Here is an 18,204-nt window from a genome sequence, read left to right on the forward strand (position 1 = left end):
CATTGGCCACATTCAGCCTTGAGACTAAGAGGAATTTAATACATTAATCAGTGACAATCCCCTGGCTGTAGGTGAACTTAAATGAAATCAGTGTAGATTGGATGGCATGCATTGGCTGTCACAAAACACTAGTGATGAATTGCAGAATTACCCCAGGCATTGCTGGTAGATAACCAAAGTGATTGTCTTGATTCCTTAAACAAGTGGTGCTTGAGGCTTTATTGGTAGCGTGTGTTGTGAACACCTCTCTGGCACTTATCTCTCTTTTGACAAGGTTGAATGCCAGCCACAGCATATTGGATTAATGTGACACATTGGCGTCCCAGTGCTTAACAACTCTACACTGCAATTAAAGAAATAGACCATATGAAATACCGTCTGAGGAAGACAGAGGTTTTTCTTCAGTGAGGTTTTTCTTTTTTCAGCTTCTTTCATGCTGGACCCACAAAGGCATTTTAATTTGTTGATGTTGAGTGGTTTGGTGTGATTTGCAGTGAGGTGACCTCATTCAGTACTCATTTGGGTCTGAGCCTCTTAGTTACAAGCACTGAGCGAGCAGGGTTCGCTATTGTGAAAGACCTGTTATTCTACTGTATTCATGTCTTACTCTGGAACACATCCTAGGAAAGTGTTGGGAGATTGGACAATTCTATCCACGGTTTGCAGTTTTACATCAAAGCATGTTGCCTGGCTGGGAAGTCACTTGCTGCATCAAAACTCCGAGCCAGAAGGGATTACTAACATTTTGGCCAACAGGTTTTCCTATCACCATTTCACTGAAACTACTGTTAAGACTGTTGTAGGACCAGAGGTTAGGGATGGATGAGTTGTTTTAATTGACACATAATTTGAAAGGACTGAACTGTCTAGGTTATAACACACATTATTTTTTAAAATTGGTAGTCTTACCTTTTTAAAATTGATGGACTGTTTAATAGAATGCGATTTCTTTATAAATGGAAAGCTAACATGATTAACAATCCAACTTGCTTATGATACAAATACCTACAGGTTGCTCATGAAGCCATGAGTTTTACATATGTACTGCATGTTATTGTGAGGGTATTCACATAGTAGCAAGTTCTCACCATTGCTAAAAACATAGTACTTAATAATTTGTTAAGCCCCTAATTCTTGGTTGTGGATAAATATCAGTCTTAGCATCTCCCAGTCAGATGTTTGGTCTGCGATCAACCATTGCCAAGTCTTCAACAAAGAAGCACATTAACGCCGATGATTCATCCCAGCCACTCTGCAAGCAGCTCTCACCAGGCTGCGAGCTTTTGGAGCAGTCTGATTGCATGCTTGCGATCTGAATGGCTCCTGTCAGGAATGTTTTCATCTGACGATGATGCTGATGTCTGAAGCTCTTCTTGGTTTACACACAACATGACAACATGAGTGCAACATTAGTATAAAAATATTTTTATAGTAAAAACCATAACTGACGATAAACTGATGAGAAAAGATGGTAATAAAAATGAAGTTCTGATTAAACACATTGCGCCAATTTAATCAAAATCCTTTGGCATGAAAATATTGTATTCTGTGTTGTATTAGTTTCAGTTTACTTTTTTACGGGAGGGGGGTAAACATGGGGCCTTTAGGCCTTTGGCATCAATGAGTTGGTCTAAACCAAACATTGGGTTGTAAAAGCACAACTACTGGACAACATGTCAGGTTCCTGCAAACACTTGACAAAATGTCTGCACACTGGACTAAACTGGACTGATTGTTGGGATTTTGTTCTCATTCACATAAATTACAGATTTCATGCTTTTCCCTTTCAACTATGTAAACAGCTCTTGGCCTTGCCAGGATAAAAGTAAATTGGAAATGTCAATACCTTCTTCATAAATATGAACAGATGATTCCTCACTCAGTCATATTCTTTCTCACAACTCAGATACCAATCCACTATATTTCAGGGAGTTCATTTCAGTTGTGCAATTGAATAGTTTTGCAAGCAAAAACATGCTTTATGTCTACACTAAATATTTCAGAAGTCTAGGCAATTTAGTCATGTTGCATCAATACATTTCATATATATTTTGGTTGAACATAGCTGCTGAACATAGAGAAAAAAAGAGGCAGCGCATTGTGTTTAGTCTGACATTCCACATATGATAAATGTTCGATCAGGAAGCGCAAGAAACACAAGGCACATGGAAAAAGTGTAAACGATATAAACAGTAAATAGTAAATATATGGTCCTTTTTAACGTTGCACCCGTAACAGTGTCAGTTTTACTGTGATACAATCTCATAAATCAGTGTCTGGAATGGAGTCATAATGGGAACTGTTTGTTCCACTTCTTTGTAGTGATTCCACATGGTTGATGGTAATCTTCAACCATGGTTTATTCTTTCGTCATGTTCAACTCCACTGCTGTTACAGACACACTTTTCAGTTTCAAATCCTGTAACGATCCCCTGTCAGTTTCCAGTAGGAAGGTTTCATCCAAGTCACCCAAAGGCAAGCAATTGAACAATGACAAGATTAGAATCAGGTCTTCTAAGTCATTAAAATATTGCCATATGTGGGCTGTGTGTTTGTCTGCCAGTGCATACATTTCACAGATGCTCTCTTTCAGAGAAGTGTCACTGAAACAAGATTGGGCAAGAGTAAAAAGGGAATGTAGAGTCAGGTTACAGTGTAGTGATAAGATGGATGTACCCATTTTGATTCTTACTTTGTTTGATGCACCACACACTTTCCCCTGTCCCCTTTCAACATGCTGTGGAAAATAGACAGTGCAAGGGGTGACCGATAGGCCAGCTGTCACATGTCTGATAATGATGTAAGGGTGCCAGGAACCACAGTGTTTGCTTCACTGCACTGTTGCTCTGGGTTGCAGTATGAGAGCTTTCCTTAAAGAGAGAACCAAACCTCTTCTTGTGGGACAGTGGTTTTGGATATGTCTGAACACAGCAAACAGTTGTTAGTTTTCCAAACTTTTTTTACTTTATCAAGAATGATGGAAATAGTGGTGTAGAAGACTGTAAATGTCAGGTGGTTGAAGTGGTATAAACACATTATAGAATGCTTTTCCTCAGAACTTCCCGAGCCTTGTTGAGCGCATCATTGTGATCAAGAATGTTAATGGTCCTGGAAGTTTAATAATGGACGGGGAATGCCGTAATCATCTTTTCTGAGGTTGAATGTGTGAGTGATGTGGATGTACTCACATCAGTTTGTTTTGTGTGCCTAAGTACAAGCAAATAGTTACATCAACTCACAGTCATTTAATTATTTATTGAAAAACCAATTATTAAACGACCACAGCACAGGGTCATGGAAATGTCACATTACTCACTAGCTTGTTGTAAGTGAAGTAAAACGAAACTCTTTTAAGTTACAAAGAGCTGTAAAAACTGTCATTAACATGGGAGGTACAACGGAAAAACCCGTCATCGGCTTTGGTTTGATTCAATAACAAAAAAGGATCTGACTTACAATTTCCTAACTTTTCTGCTATTCAGTCATGATTTGTGGACCCAATAACCCGTATCCCCCATAAAATTAAATGTTTTAAGCCAGGCTAGCTTTTCCACATAGACTGACTTTAGATAAATTCATGAATCACACATATTTTTTCATCACCACATTTTTTTATCACCACTGTTGATGCTTAGGCAAAAATATCAAATAAAATATCTTGCCAGCTAAACAGCTGATAAACATGTCACTTCCTATTTTCCAGGCCGACTCTCAAAACATGACATGATGCAAAACTAAACATACAGGGCGCTGGATACAGTCCTTTCCACCTGTTTGCTTGTGTCTGGTGGACTACGTCATTTTATCGAAATTCAAAACAAGAATCTGAGAAACCAAAACACTCATACACATATGTTGTGTATGAAAATGATTTAATCTAAGCCTTTCAGTTTTTCACAAATTGTTCTCTTTGTGTTGTATGAATACAAATGTGCAACCCTCTGGAGTCAGAATTTCAAATTATGAAAAGTTATTGTGCTGCCTTGTCAATTAATAACAATGTGAAAGTGTCAAGTGATGATATTAGTTTTCCTACTAAAGGAAAAGTTCACTCTAAAATACTTCTGTGGTATTTTAAAACCCTATTGTTGGTAACCATACAAAGAATTTCAGGGCTCATGTTTGGCTGAGTATCATACAGTCCAAAATACAAATTAAAATGTGTGTTACCCAGCCACTATGTCCCTGTTGGCTCCACATGTGTCCCTTTTGGGCTGGAATTTGGTCAACCCAAGTGGAAACGATAAAATTTGTCTACCAGCTCCATACATGTGGACCCTTTAGACAGAGGATGCCTACATGCATGTCAGCAATCATCCTCAAAGTCACTTCAGACTGAATACAAGTAGATTTTTCTTACTTTATTTGTGCAAAGTCAGGTGATGTTAGAAGTCAGGTTTTTTACTTTATCATACTGCCTGTAAGAGATGAGCTAAGGATGGGGTCCATCCTCTGGCCTCATGGTGAGCAGTCCAGGTGAAGGAGGTGAATCATCATGTCATTGTCGATGCAGTAGCAACTCCTCCTGGTTGGTTTGGATATGTGTGTGGTTGGGATGGGATTGGGAAAAAAACAGGGAAGAATGAAAAAAAATGATTTAGAATTTAAATATGTCTGGAAAATCATATATTCAAGTCCCAGCACTTGTTCCTCACCTCGTGATTGACATGGAAACTTCACAGAAGTGCCAGCATCACACTCCTGGACCATGCGCAGTATCTTACATATCTGTTTGACTTATTTCCCCACAGCTAATGACTGGCTGCATTCATAGCTGACACGCCGTATAATATGAGTCTCATGGTTGGACCTCATTCAAATCCAAAGTGGAGTGAAGATAAATTTAAATCATTGTCAGGAATCTTGCAAGTGCGTCTACACTATCACCCTCTTAATCCACTCAGAACAACTCTGAACTCTCTAGCCTAAAGAGTTAGCACAAGGAGATTGTCCCCCCCAAGAGAAAAACGACAGTCCTCTAGCGGCTGTTATTATGACAGGAGCAAAGGAGGAAATCAGGTTACGTCATTGTAGGGTGACAAAGTCCATGTTGGGACGAGGTCGGGGTGGACAGATGAATCAACAAAACACTGGACCGCTGTTCATTTCCTGTTCCCAACCGCGAGTCAACATTGTTTATTTTAAACATCACTACAATCGTCCCCTAACCTTAATGTCATTATTATTGTAACCATGACAACGAAGGCCTTTAACCTTAACCTTATTTCACCTAAACTGTGATGTTTGCCTAATCTTAATGAGGTACTTTTTTGAACCCAAATCATGATATTTCCATAAACCTAACTAAGTTGTTTTTGTGCCTAAACTTAACTAAACCTTTACCACAACATTGTTATATCATAAAATTTATTAATTTATCAACTGGGATTTGTAAGAATTTTGGCACAGACAAATGATGATGTCCTGCCAATAGAGGCGTCAGCTCAGAAAATGCCTCTATGCGCTGTTCTGCTGTGCCTGGACCAACAATGTATTTTGCGGTTTAACTTGGAGGAGTTGTTGACAAGTCCTCCTAGACACAAGGACACGAGACAATTGAAGGTTTATCTATGCGAGCACAAAAGCAAACCACAACAGAAAATGCTTAGTCCATCATCCTCTACAGTAATTACATTTACTTACTGGAGCCATGTTTCTTCTCTGTGTTCCCTTTGTCACATTATCCATCATAGCAAGTTGTAAAATTCTTGCTTTGTTCAGTAGAATAATATAGGTTTAAGTAATGACCTCTAACTTGTCATCCTCTAGTTTGTTAGATTTGTACATCTAAGGCTGTATTTGTCAGTCTTACCTTTTTCTTCTTCTCCCTGAATAATTGTTTCAGCAACTTAAGATCAATATTAAAAATCACTACATGGTAATAAACGTTCAAATCTTCGTTCCCAGGGTTTTATATTCACCAACATTAATCATATCCCAAACACTCATGTCAAGTCAAATAAATTCTGCTTCATCTAATCCCTTGTGCTCTACAAGTCAATCTTGTCCTTCACATACATTCCAGCACATTCCCATGACCTGGCTGAGATCACTAGGAATGCAAACGCATGATGATGATGATGACGATAATTAGGACAATCATGAAGAAATCTTCATATTTATTGAGGTGGGTCAGGTCACTTGGCAGAGGTCAGTGCGTGCCTTATTTGGGTGTGCGGTTTCAGTGAACCTAATGCACTCTGTAAAAGTGGTACAGTAGCAGGATGGGATCCCGAGCATAGGAAAACTGGAGCAGACACACACTCCCCCTTTCCTCACTTGCAATGCCGAGACAGGAAATCCTCCTTTTGATTGTGAAATGAAGGAGCAGAATTGAGAACAATCCCTCCACCCTCTTCGTGTGGTGCCTGCACCTGAGATCTCTGCAATGGAGGCAATAGCACTGACAGACATAGATTGAACACAGATGCAAGCACACACACATTCAGACTTGAATTAGGTGTGTGATAATCAAATACAGACCTCAGTACATTATTACTTAGTTCTCATTTTTATTTGAACCTGCAGAATTTCAAGAACTTTTCAATCAGTCCTCTGTATCACAAGGACAAACCTTAGAAAATCTGATCTGTCTCTACCATCATGCAGCTCCATGATCATCGCAGTCAACATGAGCTTAAAGGCATCCTGCATCTCATCTGCCCTTAGGTTCATTAAAGGAGTCATTTTTTGACCGAAAACATGGCCACCAACATAACTGTTTCCATTTACATTCCCGCTGAGAGAAAAATATGGCTATTACTCCGACATTGTAAATGACCATCCTCTGTGAACTCTAGTTGGCAAAGTGCTTTATGCTTGAGAAAAAAAATTCTCTCTTAAATAAAAACAGGCAAAAGTTTTTAGCTCAGTCTAATCCAATTTCAGTGAAGTTTTTGAGTATCTAATTGAATATGACAATGTTGTCCTTGCTAACTTCATGATAAACAACCAAATACTTTCAGATTCTGCAGTGTAGACTTTTAGAGTTTCTTAACTTTCCATCTTAAATTAAGGAATGAGAGAAATTATTTGTTCATTTTCTTTATGAGCCAGTCGTACCACACTTTCTATTCTTAAACATAGTGAGTATCCTATATATCCTATAATATCTTAACAACCCATCCAATAGTTGATTCTTACATTATGTTTCTGTATTTCACCCCTCACTGGTTTCCATTGATTGGCGCTCATTTTCTTAACCTCAGCTGTACAATAGAAAGGATACTGATGTTATTGTGGCAATAACCCATTAAATATGTCACAGCTTGTTAGTGAAAAGGTCAAAGCCTTCTTCAGTGCCATGGAGTAATATACAGGCATACGTAATAGACTGCTTAGAGTTTTAGTTTTTGGCATTTTTTCAGGGCGTGTGTCATGAAATTTCATTCAACTAGATCGGACAGTAATATCTTGTAATGTTCTTCCCGTAATGGCCACACTCAGTGGAGAGAACACAAAATGCAGTGTTCACACGCTAATAAACACATGAACGCCTTTGACATGTGGTTTAAATGAATTGGCCTCCCAACACGTGTAAAAAACATTAAACACAATCATTGTGGTCCTGCAGCCCCATTCTCTCCATTTTGTTGTGTTTTTTGTTATATAAACCAAGTTTTCTCTTCAAAAAACATAACTTTATAATTTTGGCGTTAGCTCACCGATCCAGTTGGATTTAGCTGTTAGTCATCCCAGAACAACTGGAGACATTTTTTTCCTCCTTTTCTTTTGTTTCTGTTGTTGTTCTTTGCACACATGAGGCCACCATGTCTGGGATCCAGAACGACCATCTCAGGAGTTACTCCAGACTGCAGCCAGAAATCAAGCAAGAAAAGAGGCTAGAGAATGTAGTTGGGGGTTAAGGGGGGCCACAGTGCTGCAGCAGCTTTCTGAAAGAAGGTTTCCAACTGCAATACCTCATCAAAAGGAAAACAATTGGAATTTTCTCTTAATTAAGCCTGTGAAGTTTTTCTTTTGGTTTTACTTTGGCTCTGGCTGTTGTGTTCACATTTGATCATGCACCCCATCACTGCCATGACCTGAGGCTGATGTGTATGCTAAGGACAGACTTGCTGTCTGGGTCACAGATGATGAATGTGTTTGGGAATGTTTGTCTGATAAATGGGGTCACTGTTTAGAAATGTCATTACAAGCATTGCAATTAAATAAAAACAATGATGGCTGAGAACTGTTTGAACACATTCATAGGTTGTGTCACAAGTGTGGTGAAAGAGAATGACCTCTTTGTCTGTTGTGTGTTCTAGGTTTACCACCTGGTGCTGGGATAGGACCAGGAGGCACTGGACCGGGAACTGGATTCTTTCCAGGTAACAAAGCCTCCAATGTCTGTCTGGACAGTTTAAACAAAAATAATCCAGAGCACAGCCACAACAAACAAAGTCTGTTTGTCTTTGGCAGACATATTTCAGTTAAATTATACTAATGTAGACCAGAAATTTTACTAAAACTAAACAAAAGTATTCAAAATACCCGGATTTGAGTCTGAAATTAAACAAAAACTAAAAATACTTCTAAAATTTGTAGAAATGTAAAATTTGTAGTTGTAAAAACAATGTTAAGTGGGTTTTTTTATCAATACAAACATCTGACAGTTTCATTAATGATTGAACTGCCTCAAATGCTCCGAAATAACTCACAGTTAGTGTGCTTCTTTGGTTTTCTGCAGAACCCTTCTTTTTCCCTCTTGTGATACTGTGTTCACAGTACAGTAAACAAACAGCAATGAAACTTTCTAGAATTGATAACCGCTATGTCCAGTCTATCTGTTTTCAGTTAAAAAGCAGTATTAAGTAATTTCCGACCACATTGTGGAGCTATCAGACCTTCCCTGCTAACAAATTTGAATAAATAATTGTTCACAGAAATGTTTTAACTTTCTGATTGTGCACAAATGTCCATGTACAATCAGCTGTTTGATTTTTTCTAGTTCTGCTGTGAAATCGTGCTGCAGTCTCTTTGTCCACTTTGTATTTTCTCAACAACAACTAACAGCATAGAAGTGTGAGCCACTATCTTAACAACTATTATCACATAAACAAGCACAAACACAAATACATGTGTACATACTGTATGTGCTATAGATACATACAGTACTTTTATTTATGGTCACATTTGAAAAATAGAACAAAAGCACATTTCAGCAAAGTGCACAGGATGCCACGGTTGCCTGATGTCCCAAGAGAAAGTAAGAGGAAAGTCAGCTGGTGTAACGATGAATTGCTGGGCCAAGAAACTGTCCATTACATCACTACATGTAGGCATACCATAAGTCAATTCTCTGTACGATTGTTGTTTTACAAGGATCTACTGGAGGAGTCCCTGCGGGCTATAAACCAGCTAAAGCTGCAGGTGAGTAGAAAAGACATTAGATTTATGTTTTTTTTCCCCCCATATATAAAATGTGCTTTTAAGAATCGCATGTGGTTCATCATGAGCTGTTGCATGCACTACTGTTTCAGTGATTTAGATACAAGAATCTTCTAAACTTCTGTTATTAAGATTTCTACGTAGTAAAGTATATTGTAAAACATTTAGAAATCAGTTTCAGAGGCAGTTGAAAAGGGTTTGGTGTTAGGGTAGGGGGATTAGGTTTAGGGTTACCAAAGTGTTTTCGTGATGAATCAAGTCATTCATTCTTTCAAATAATTTACTTTACTAGAAAAGTTTCATAACTGTAATGTTTGCTTTTACTCATTATACATTTTTTTAAAATATACGTATGTAAATAGTTATTTTCCTTATTGTAATCTTTCAGTCATGAAAGCAGTGTTGCTTTCTCTGAGCCCCGATTATCTTTTTCCAAATGGTCATGGCCTCCATTGTTCTTACTTCACAGCCACAGATATTCTATCTGGTGTTTGTCATTCACACATTCATAGCAGATACCCTCAGCTCTGCATGCACAGTCTACTTTGGCAACAGTTCACCAACCATAGGCAGTGTCCTGGCATGGCCCCAGCTCCCATTTGCTGAGCAAGTTTGAACCTTTGTCCTCTGGATGCACCATTTTTTTTAGCTTGAAGTATGAAACCCATGACTTCAGGGGGACCTCACATGAAAAAGACATAAAAGAACATAAAAGCATGTAAAAAAAAAAAAACCAAAACATTAATGTAACATAAGATGGAAAATAAAACCCACTTTATAACATTAAAAAAATAAGATAAAATAAAGTGAAAATAAAATGCATAGAATGTGTACTTCAGCGGTGGTAATTTGAGACTTATTAGGCGAAAACTCAGAAAGTATTTTGCCATGTGTACACAATCTGTTAATCGGCGCCTAGGTGTCTGAAGCAATAAGCAAACAGAAACTCCTTTTCCCCAGCGGACACAGACTCATCACCGGCCTTGATTAAACGAAATAAGCCTCTTTCAGCTTGCTGCTGAACATCAACACAGTTTTTTTTTCTCAAATCTACCAAATACTGACCTCAGCACCTGTGTAACATAAGATAGAAAATAAAAGCACACTTGATAATAAAAAAATAAGATAAAATAGATAACGTGAAACTAAAAATACATGAAATATGAAGCTTAGACCTGAATCTAAGATAACGGCAAGACTTGTAACCTCAGATTTAATCCAAGGAGTTAATTTACCCAGATTATTTAACAGTATTTCTCTTTTAGTTTTGGGGTTGACTAGTAGGATTTCAGTCTTGTCCTCATTTAACTTTAAGAAATTATTGCTCGTCCATTTATTTATTGTCAGAAGGCAGTTAGTAGTAGAGTTTATAGCTGCAGCATCATTTGGTTCAGCAGAGATGTACAGTTATGTGTCATCCGCATAACTATGGAAACATACATTGTGCTGTCTGATGACGTCACCAAGTGGCAGCATGTATAGTGAGAATAATAACGGGCCAAGGCAGCTTCTTTGTGGAACCCCAAAGCAGTTGTCATGTTCCTCAGACACATGATCTCCAAGACTGACATAAAACTTTCTCCCTTTGATGTATGTTTTGAATCAGTTTAACAAACAGTTAGAAGGACCAATCCACTTTTCCAGACGATTGATTAATATATCAGGGTCAATCGTATCAAACGATGCGCTTAGGTCTAAGAGGATAAGATTTGAGACCTTTTTTTCATCAGAGTTTAGTCTGAGGTCTTTGATTATTTTAGTAAGAGCAGTCAGACAGACAGTTAGTTGGATGTTTTTAAGTTGTATCTGAGTGCTATGCACAAACTGAAGTTGGAGCACCAAAAAGTGTAACATGTATGCTAACAAAAACAAGAAAAAAACAGATTGACTGTCAACACTACTTTGGTCAGATCTGGGGGAAACACATGGTGAGACTTCCTTGTCGCACCGCTATAACCTTAAAATAAATAAATCCTAGGAATACTGCTATGGCAGTAAATCATGTTTTTGGGGCCAGTCACTGTCATTAAGCCACTTTAACAGAAGATGTTATGAAGTTTGAGGTTTGAAAATGAGAGATTTCTCTCAACAATCCTAAATAAAGATGATTATGAAATGATGACATGACATGAACATAGTGGGTGATGATGATAACGGTGTCGATGTTGACAAGACCTAACACCTGTCTCTGTTGGACCCTGACAATAGGAGGTTATGGAGCTGGAGCACGTGGTGTGGGCACAGGTGGTTTGGTTCCAGGAGGCGTTGGACCTGGTGGCTATGGCGTTGGAGGATTAGGAGCAGGTATGAAAATAAAAAAACCTAGCAGATGTTTTTTTGTTTTAGCAGTGTCTGTCAGCATACAGCTGCCTTGAAGAACTGCTGTCATTACCCATATTCAGGCCTCTCACCAACATCTCAATATCTTTAATTGAAAACAGGCACGAATGCCTTTTGAAAAGAAAGACAAACATACAAATTGCAGCGGTCTATTTCGCAATGAAAACTATGTAAAACAGTGCCTGTAACACATGTACATATGTCTTGACTCAATACAATACAAATTCATATTAACACAAAATGAAACAGGATTACCCAGTAAATCAAGACCATGTATGTATGTAAGGCATGAAAAATGCTTTATTATTGCAGGGCGAAAACATGACACAACTTACATTTTTTAAACTTGTTTTTCACCTAACAGGACCAGGCGGAAAGCCCCCTAAACCAGGTAAGTTGTAGCATTTATATTATTATGTTTTGTGGAAAGTGATGTTAAGTATGGGCATGTTTTATAGTATATGTGACAATAATTAGCAGGTGCATTGGATTTTTTTTATCATTTATATTTTGAAGATGTAGTCGCTGCCATGTGTTCTCTCACAGTGTACAGTAATAGCTTTAAAGTAATACTGTAATAGAAGTCAACAAGATTTCTTTTTTTTTACAACATGGAAAATTCCTCTGCATTACTTGGAGCAAAAAATGACGAAGTGCCCTGAAAGGAAGGAAACGGAATGTATTGTTATTGGGTGGATAAAGTAGGTTAATGTATAGAAAGCACTAAGTTCACACACTAGCAGCACAGGGAGAGCTGCACAGACGCAGGGCAATGCCTAAAGAGAAACAGTCTTTCAGAAACAGTTTTTCTTATCACTCCATGTTATCGCCAGGGTTGGTTTACACTGGCTTCGCAGCTGTTTCAGCCGTGCTAATTGGGTGGAACTTTACAGAGATTCCACCACTCCTACACCTTTGCTGTATTAGAGAGTGATGATTGGCAGAGTATAAACAGCCATCAACGCCTGCCAAACAATGGTGCCAGAGCACTGATTAATGTTATTGTAATGTTAGACCCTTACAATATCTGGAAACCTCCTTGTTGAAATTTACCACAGCCCTCCTCTCCGATACCGTACAGTATTTTCCCTTGCTGTATTTCAGTCTGGTGCTTTAGCAATGTTTAGCTGTCGTTTAATTTCCGTAAGCACCGCTGATACAATCTCAGCCTACCTCTATGTGCTTAGAAAGATAAGGAACACAGCAGACGTCTTATAGTCCTGATAACACATGGAGCGGGTTACAGAAGGGTCCCTCTGGAGTGCCCACCCCCACCCTCTGTCAAGAAGTGCAGGAGAGATTTTGTGAAAATGACCTAATATCCAGTATTTGGAGGAAGTTGATTTTGGCTGGGATCAGCAGTGTATTACTCGGGAAGTATTGCCTTAGCTTTTGTATGCATTCAAGTTCTGCCTCTCTCTCACAGCGTACATGACAGAATTTACATTAGTAAGAAAAATGCAAGCATATTACGTAAAAAAAAAGAAAAAGAAAAACTAACTTTCAAAATTAGAGCAATTTGGGTAGGGGTGCTCCCTTCCATACTCAGTACTAACACAGAGGCAACAGTTACAGTCACCTTATTTTAAACATTTTTGAAATGAGAGAGGCTTAAATTTACAATTACAATTTATTTGTTCAGTGATCTCTGAATGTTGGTTTCCATCACTGGTGACTATTTATATCAGTGACAGCATCCATCCAAATTTGGATATGAAACCTTTCTACATACCTTACAAGTATAAAGCTTCCATTACTATACAAACGTACATCTAAAAGTTCACCAGCATGTAAGCCTCACACAATGGCAGGTTGAATCCATTTGCATCAGTTACTCAGTGTTTGGCTTGTGTCACAGAAAACATGCCAAAAGAAATTATGTCCTGCCAGCAAATGAAAAATTGTTGACCTTTTTTACTAACCTTTAATATATTAAGTATTGTGACAGTGATTCGGTTGCTAAAGAGACACATGCAAACACTGATGAACCAGTCTTAGAACTTGTACACGAACTTGCACACGTCGAAGGAGCTGCCATTCATTCTTATGTGGAAGCCAAGCAGTGACATTGCATTCCACTGATACGCACCTTGCCTGGCCAGTAATGGAGAACAGCAGCTGGCGATGTGAGTAGCGTGACTGCACTGAATTGCAGCGTAGCTCATGCAAGACCTTGTAAATGTTACACTAATTGTGAAGCCTGTCAGCATCCAGCTTTGACAATACACTGAAAGCTGGAAAGAGGAACTTTGTCTTTGTGAACAGCTGTTGAACACTGTCTTCTTTCCTGTTCCCTCAAGCAAAGGTGGATTCAATTCATGCTGTGATTGCCAAAACTTGGCTTTCGCAGACTAGCCTCATCACTTTCAGGCAGTGTGAAGGCAGCTAACAAGAAACATAAAGGTTACTGTTTTTGCTGTTGTTGTAGTCTTGTTTTAACATTACAACAGTCTGTTTTAAGTTGAGGAAGGATGTGTCTGGGTGGGATATCTACAGTTTGTGTCCAAGCTGAGCTTGCCTCCCAAATTGCCTCCCAAAGACGATAGAAACACAACATACTGTGTGTCCAACTTTCTCTCACTGTCGGAAACTGACATCAATCAATCCAAGAGTAATGAAAAATTATATAATTACAGTCTCTTTTAGTTTCCCACTGCTGAGATTATACTGTACGTATCATACAGTAGCTGGATGAAATACAGTAGTCACAACTGGGTTATTAATATTTTGTCCATCCCATTTAAATCAATAAGGTTAGACTAAATGTAAGAAATGTTTTTCAGTATGATCCAATATAACTAAACAGCATCACAAAAACTCTCTTAAACTGTTTTTTTTTTTTTTTTTAAAGAAAACCCTTATGAGGGAAGGATTTATTGCAGACCAGTTGTGGCAACTGAGTGTATATAGTCCTTACTCGCTGTATGTGAAGAGGGTATTGCTCATCTTTGGACAGGAAAGCTTTTCTCTAATGCTTTTAGTTTCATATTGCCTCCCCATTACCATTAAATAAACATAACAATACGAAGTAATGGAAAAATTGTGAAAGTAGTCCCAACTATTAGGTGCAAGATTAAATCATGTTTGGAAAGATGCTTGGACTGCGATACACATGTAATTTAAGATGATGGATTACATTGGTTAATGCAACTACATGTCTGCGAGTTGTTTTGTTCTGAAATCTTGGATCCTACACTTTCTGCAAGGGCAGGCCAGTTTGCAGTAGCTCAGACAGGTGTAGCCTCTCATTGCAGAAAATACGTGGGCAGGTCTGGAGTTTTCATAGCCTGTTGGCAACTCTTGAGTCTATTTTGAAGCTGGTGTTCACTTTACAGCTTTTGCTAGGAATATTGCTCATGTGCAGCTACTGGGAAAATGGTTATTTTCACCACTGAAGCACCATTTTACAAGGTGTTGAATATTATGAGCACCTTTCTGTGATTTGAAATGCACAGCCCATCGATGCACCTGATTCTTCTGGTTCACCTTCTAACCTTCTGGTTCATATTGTTTGAAGAGGCACAAAGTGTACTTGCCTGCTTCACAACAGGAAGATTTGAGGATAGGTGGGGAAATGGAAAGGTAAAATGCAAAAGGGAGGACAGAGAAGAGACAGGGTGAAAGCAAAGAGGACAGAAAAGACCAATAACTCTTGCATACATACTGAATATATGTCATACTCATAAACCACTAACACACACAAACACACGTAGCATTATATGCGACACACATGCTTAGACAGCTTGCTGAAAAAGAGGAGACTGATAGATTGAAGTGAGGATGAAAGTGTTTAGCCAAAAGAAGATGAGCTTGGAAGAGGTCTCGTCTTCTGGAGCACACATGTTTTTTATTACTGCAGCTCAGACCTGTCCTCTGAGCTGTCAGAGAGTGGAAGCATCTGCCTGCGAATGTGGCTGACCCAGAGTGTATGTAAATATATTTGTGATCTTCATATGCGTGTTATTACAAGTGTGAGCACATGTGCACACACACATAGACACATAAATACTATCCTGTATCCTGATACTGTTTTGGGGAGATACTGTATCCCTTCTGGCCACATACACAGACACACACCTTAAATTAAGTGCTGCTTATTTAGACACTATATGAAATATGGCCTTTTTTCTCTATTTATACCCACCTACATATCTTTCCTCCTAGTCTCCTCAATCTGTTTTACACCGAGTCTTAGTATCAAACTTTCGGTATCTTGGAATCTAAACTGTCTGCAGAGGAAATGATTTTTTTTTTTTTTTGTATCAGAGCCACACCACCCCCACACTCAACTCAGCCCACCCAATATACACGAACAGCCAACACAGCTTGTTTGTTCATATTGGAAATGTTGTTTTCCAAACAATCTTTCTTGGATGATGTCACCAGATGTTGTCGTTAGTGTCTTCCATAATCTCACTAATTCATCTCAAGAATATAAATGATATCAGAGTCAAGCAAGATAAGATAAAGCCTTTATTAGTTTTTATTGTTGTCCAATGAGTCATGCATGCCACACATTACAGTTTATAATATCATTATTATTATTATTATTATTCTCCCCAAATTGAACCAATACTTTGACTATGACTCAATAGCAGCCCCCCGGCCTTTCACCAACCTGCTCTGTGTCATGATTGTGTAGTTTTTCTATAGTGAGAATGTTACCACCAATGTATATTTTTCCCATGTTCACTGTATGAGTTAATGAGCCATCCTTTGGCATGCTCTGACAACCTCTCCCCTGCTCTGTTTGCCAGTACTGTAGGTCTGGAGCATGGACCATTATCCTTGTCCATCTGGCAGTACAGCCTAAGTGTTGTTTATATAGTCATGGAGAAATTTCACTCCATGAAGACAGATGGCCGGTTGAACGACCTGGTTGTAATCAGTGATAGAAGTGGACTGTAGTCTGTTAGATCCGAGGTCCCGTTTAGACCTACTCTATGTGAAAAGGGCCCTGAGATAACTTCTACTGTGATTTGGCGCTATTTAAATAAAATTGATTGGTTGACTGAGTCGAAGAGTTAATAAGTCCATTTACAGAAGATCAGTGTTCTCAAATTTTGTGTCATGCCGCACTTCAGAAGCTGCAAAAAATTCATGCAACCCAACATGTAAATTGAAGCATGTTTTTAGACATAAAAGACACAAGAGACTCCCGCTACAGTATAAAGGCAATGAACTTGAGAGCGAGATAGATATCTACATATTTTCATGTTGGCTCGAACAGCCTCACCTGTTTTTATTTTCTTCCCTGTCAAAAATGTGTCCATCTAGGCAACAGTACATGTTTTATTGCTTGAATAAATTTTGTTAACTTGAATCTTTCCAGCCTTTCTAGCATCAGAGCGCTCGCATGACTCATCCATCATCATTTAGAAAGTCACTGCAAAAGGTGTCCTCAAATGTCATTCATTCTCATATTAGTATCTATTAAATCTTATGTTCCCAGCGGGATTTTCCCCATTTTTAAAGTATATTTTGAAATAATGTGTGTCACCCAAAGTATCTAACCCCAGTAAAATGTTTTGTTTTTCCTCTATTTCTCAATACTTGTCAGGTTCCAGTGCTGGACTAAATGCCTTATGAAGATGAATGGTGTTTAAATGACTTTAGACCTATAGGCCTTCTTCCTTCCTTCTACCCTGCAATTACCTTTTACAACAGCTTTTCAGCGGTCAATGACACAATTTATCTTCTTGTTTTCCATCCTATTGTATCCCACATGTTTGCCATAGTGAAATGTGTCAGATGGCTGCACTATGATCATAGCCATTATAATGACGGAAGAACTTGGAAAGTGCTTTTAAGGCTGACTCGATGAATCTAACGTCAATGTTTTAATGTGCATGTTCTGAGTTGAGCCGACCTGTTGAACAATGGTCTCTTTTCCCAACCCTGAGTTGTCAGAAAAGTATTCAGTGGAAGGGCAGTTAGTTGCATATGTGGACCATCTGGGAGAGGAAACACACTTGGCCAATTCTACATACCATGGCCAAAGGCTGCATTTGTTAACTGGTTTTCTTGCCCTATGTATCATTTGCACAATTGATCTTCTCTAGACATTGTACATACTGGCCAGAAATTTGCAGTTTTTCAAAACTGGATTCCCTAAGTGCACGTGTACTCTGTGTACTATACTCTAATGCTTGCAGTGTGCTTCTGCCTTATCTGCGTGCCTTTACAGTACATGCTGTGAGTGTGTGCGCCAAGCCAAAATGTGATGGTATGAGCACTGGGGTTAGGGATACTCTTCAGACATATCCAGGGGCTCAGTGTTGGCGGAGCAACTGTGACATTCCTTTAGAGGAGGATAAAAAGTAGAATAGCACAGCCTCTCAACTCTCACAGAAACAAGCAAAAGCGAGAGTTGTTTGGTTGGATTGAAAGCTTATAGCATGCTCTGTTCTGTATGAGTTGTAGCATAAATAATGATATCACAAACTCAGTGGATATGGTGTCCAAATTAGCACA

General features: G+C 38.7%; 1 protein-coding gene across 21 annotated transcripts in view; it reads left to right on the forward strand.

Annotated features, from left to right (window-relative positions):
• Positions 1-18,204, forward strand: part of elna (elastin a) — a 91,389-nt gene that overhangs the window by 42,385 nt on the left and 30,800 nt on the right. For 19 of the 21 annotated variants that reach the window (XM_044353490.1, XM_044353489.1, XM_044353488.1 and 16 more), the window contains 4 exons: positions 8,268-8,330; positions 9,325-9,372; positions 11,599-11,694; positions 12,095-12,121. In XM_044353490.1, coding sequence (XP_044209425.1) covers positions 8,268-8,330; positions 9,325-9,372; positions 11,599-11,694; positions 12,095-12,121 — 234 coding nt within the window. The remainder of the gene's footprint in view (positions 1-8,267; positions 8,331-9,324; positions 9,373-11,598; positions 11,695-12,094; positions 12,122-18,204) is intronic. The other 2 variants (XM_044353496.1, XM_044353492.1) reach the window with 1 other exon arrangement.

This window comes from Thunnus albacares, chromosome 6, assembly GCF_914725855.1.
Source record: "Thunnus albacares chromosome 6, fThuAlb1.1, whole genome shotgun sequence".
Taxonomy (NCBI): domain Eukaryota; kingdom Metazoa; phylum Chordata; class Actinopteri; order Scombriformes; family Scombridae; genus Thunnus; species Thunnus albacares.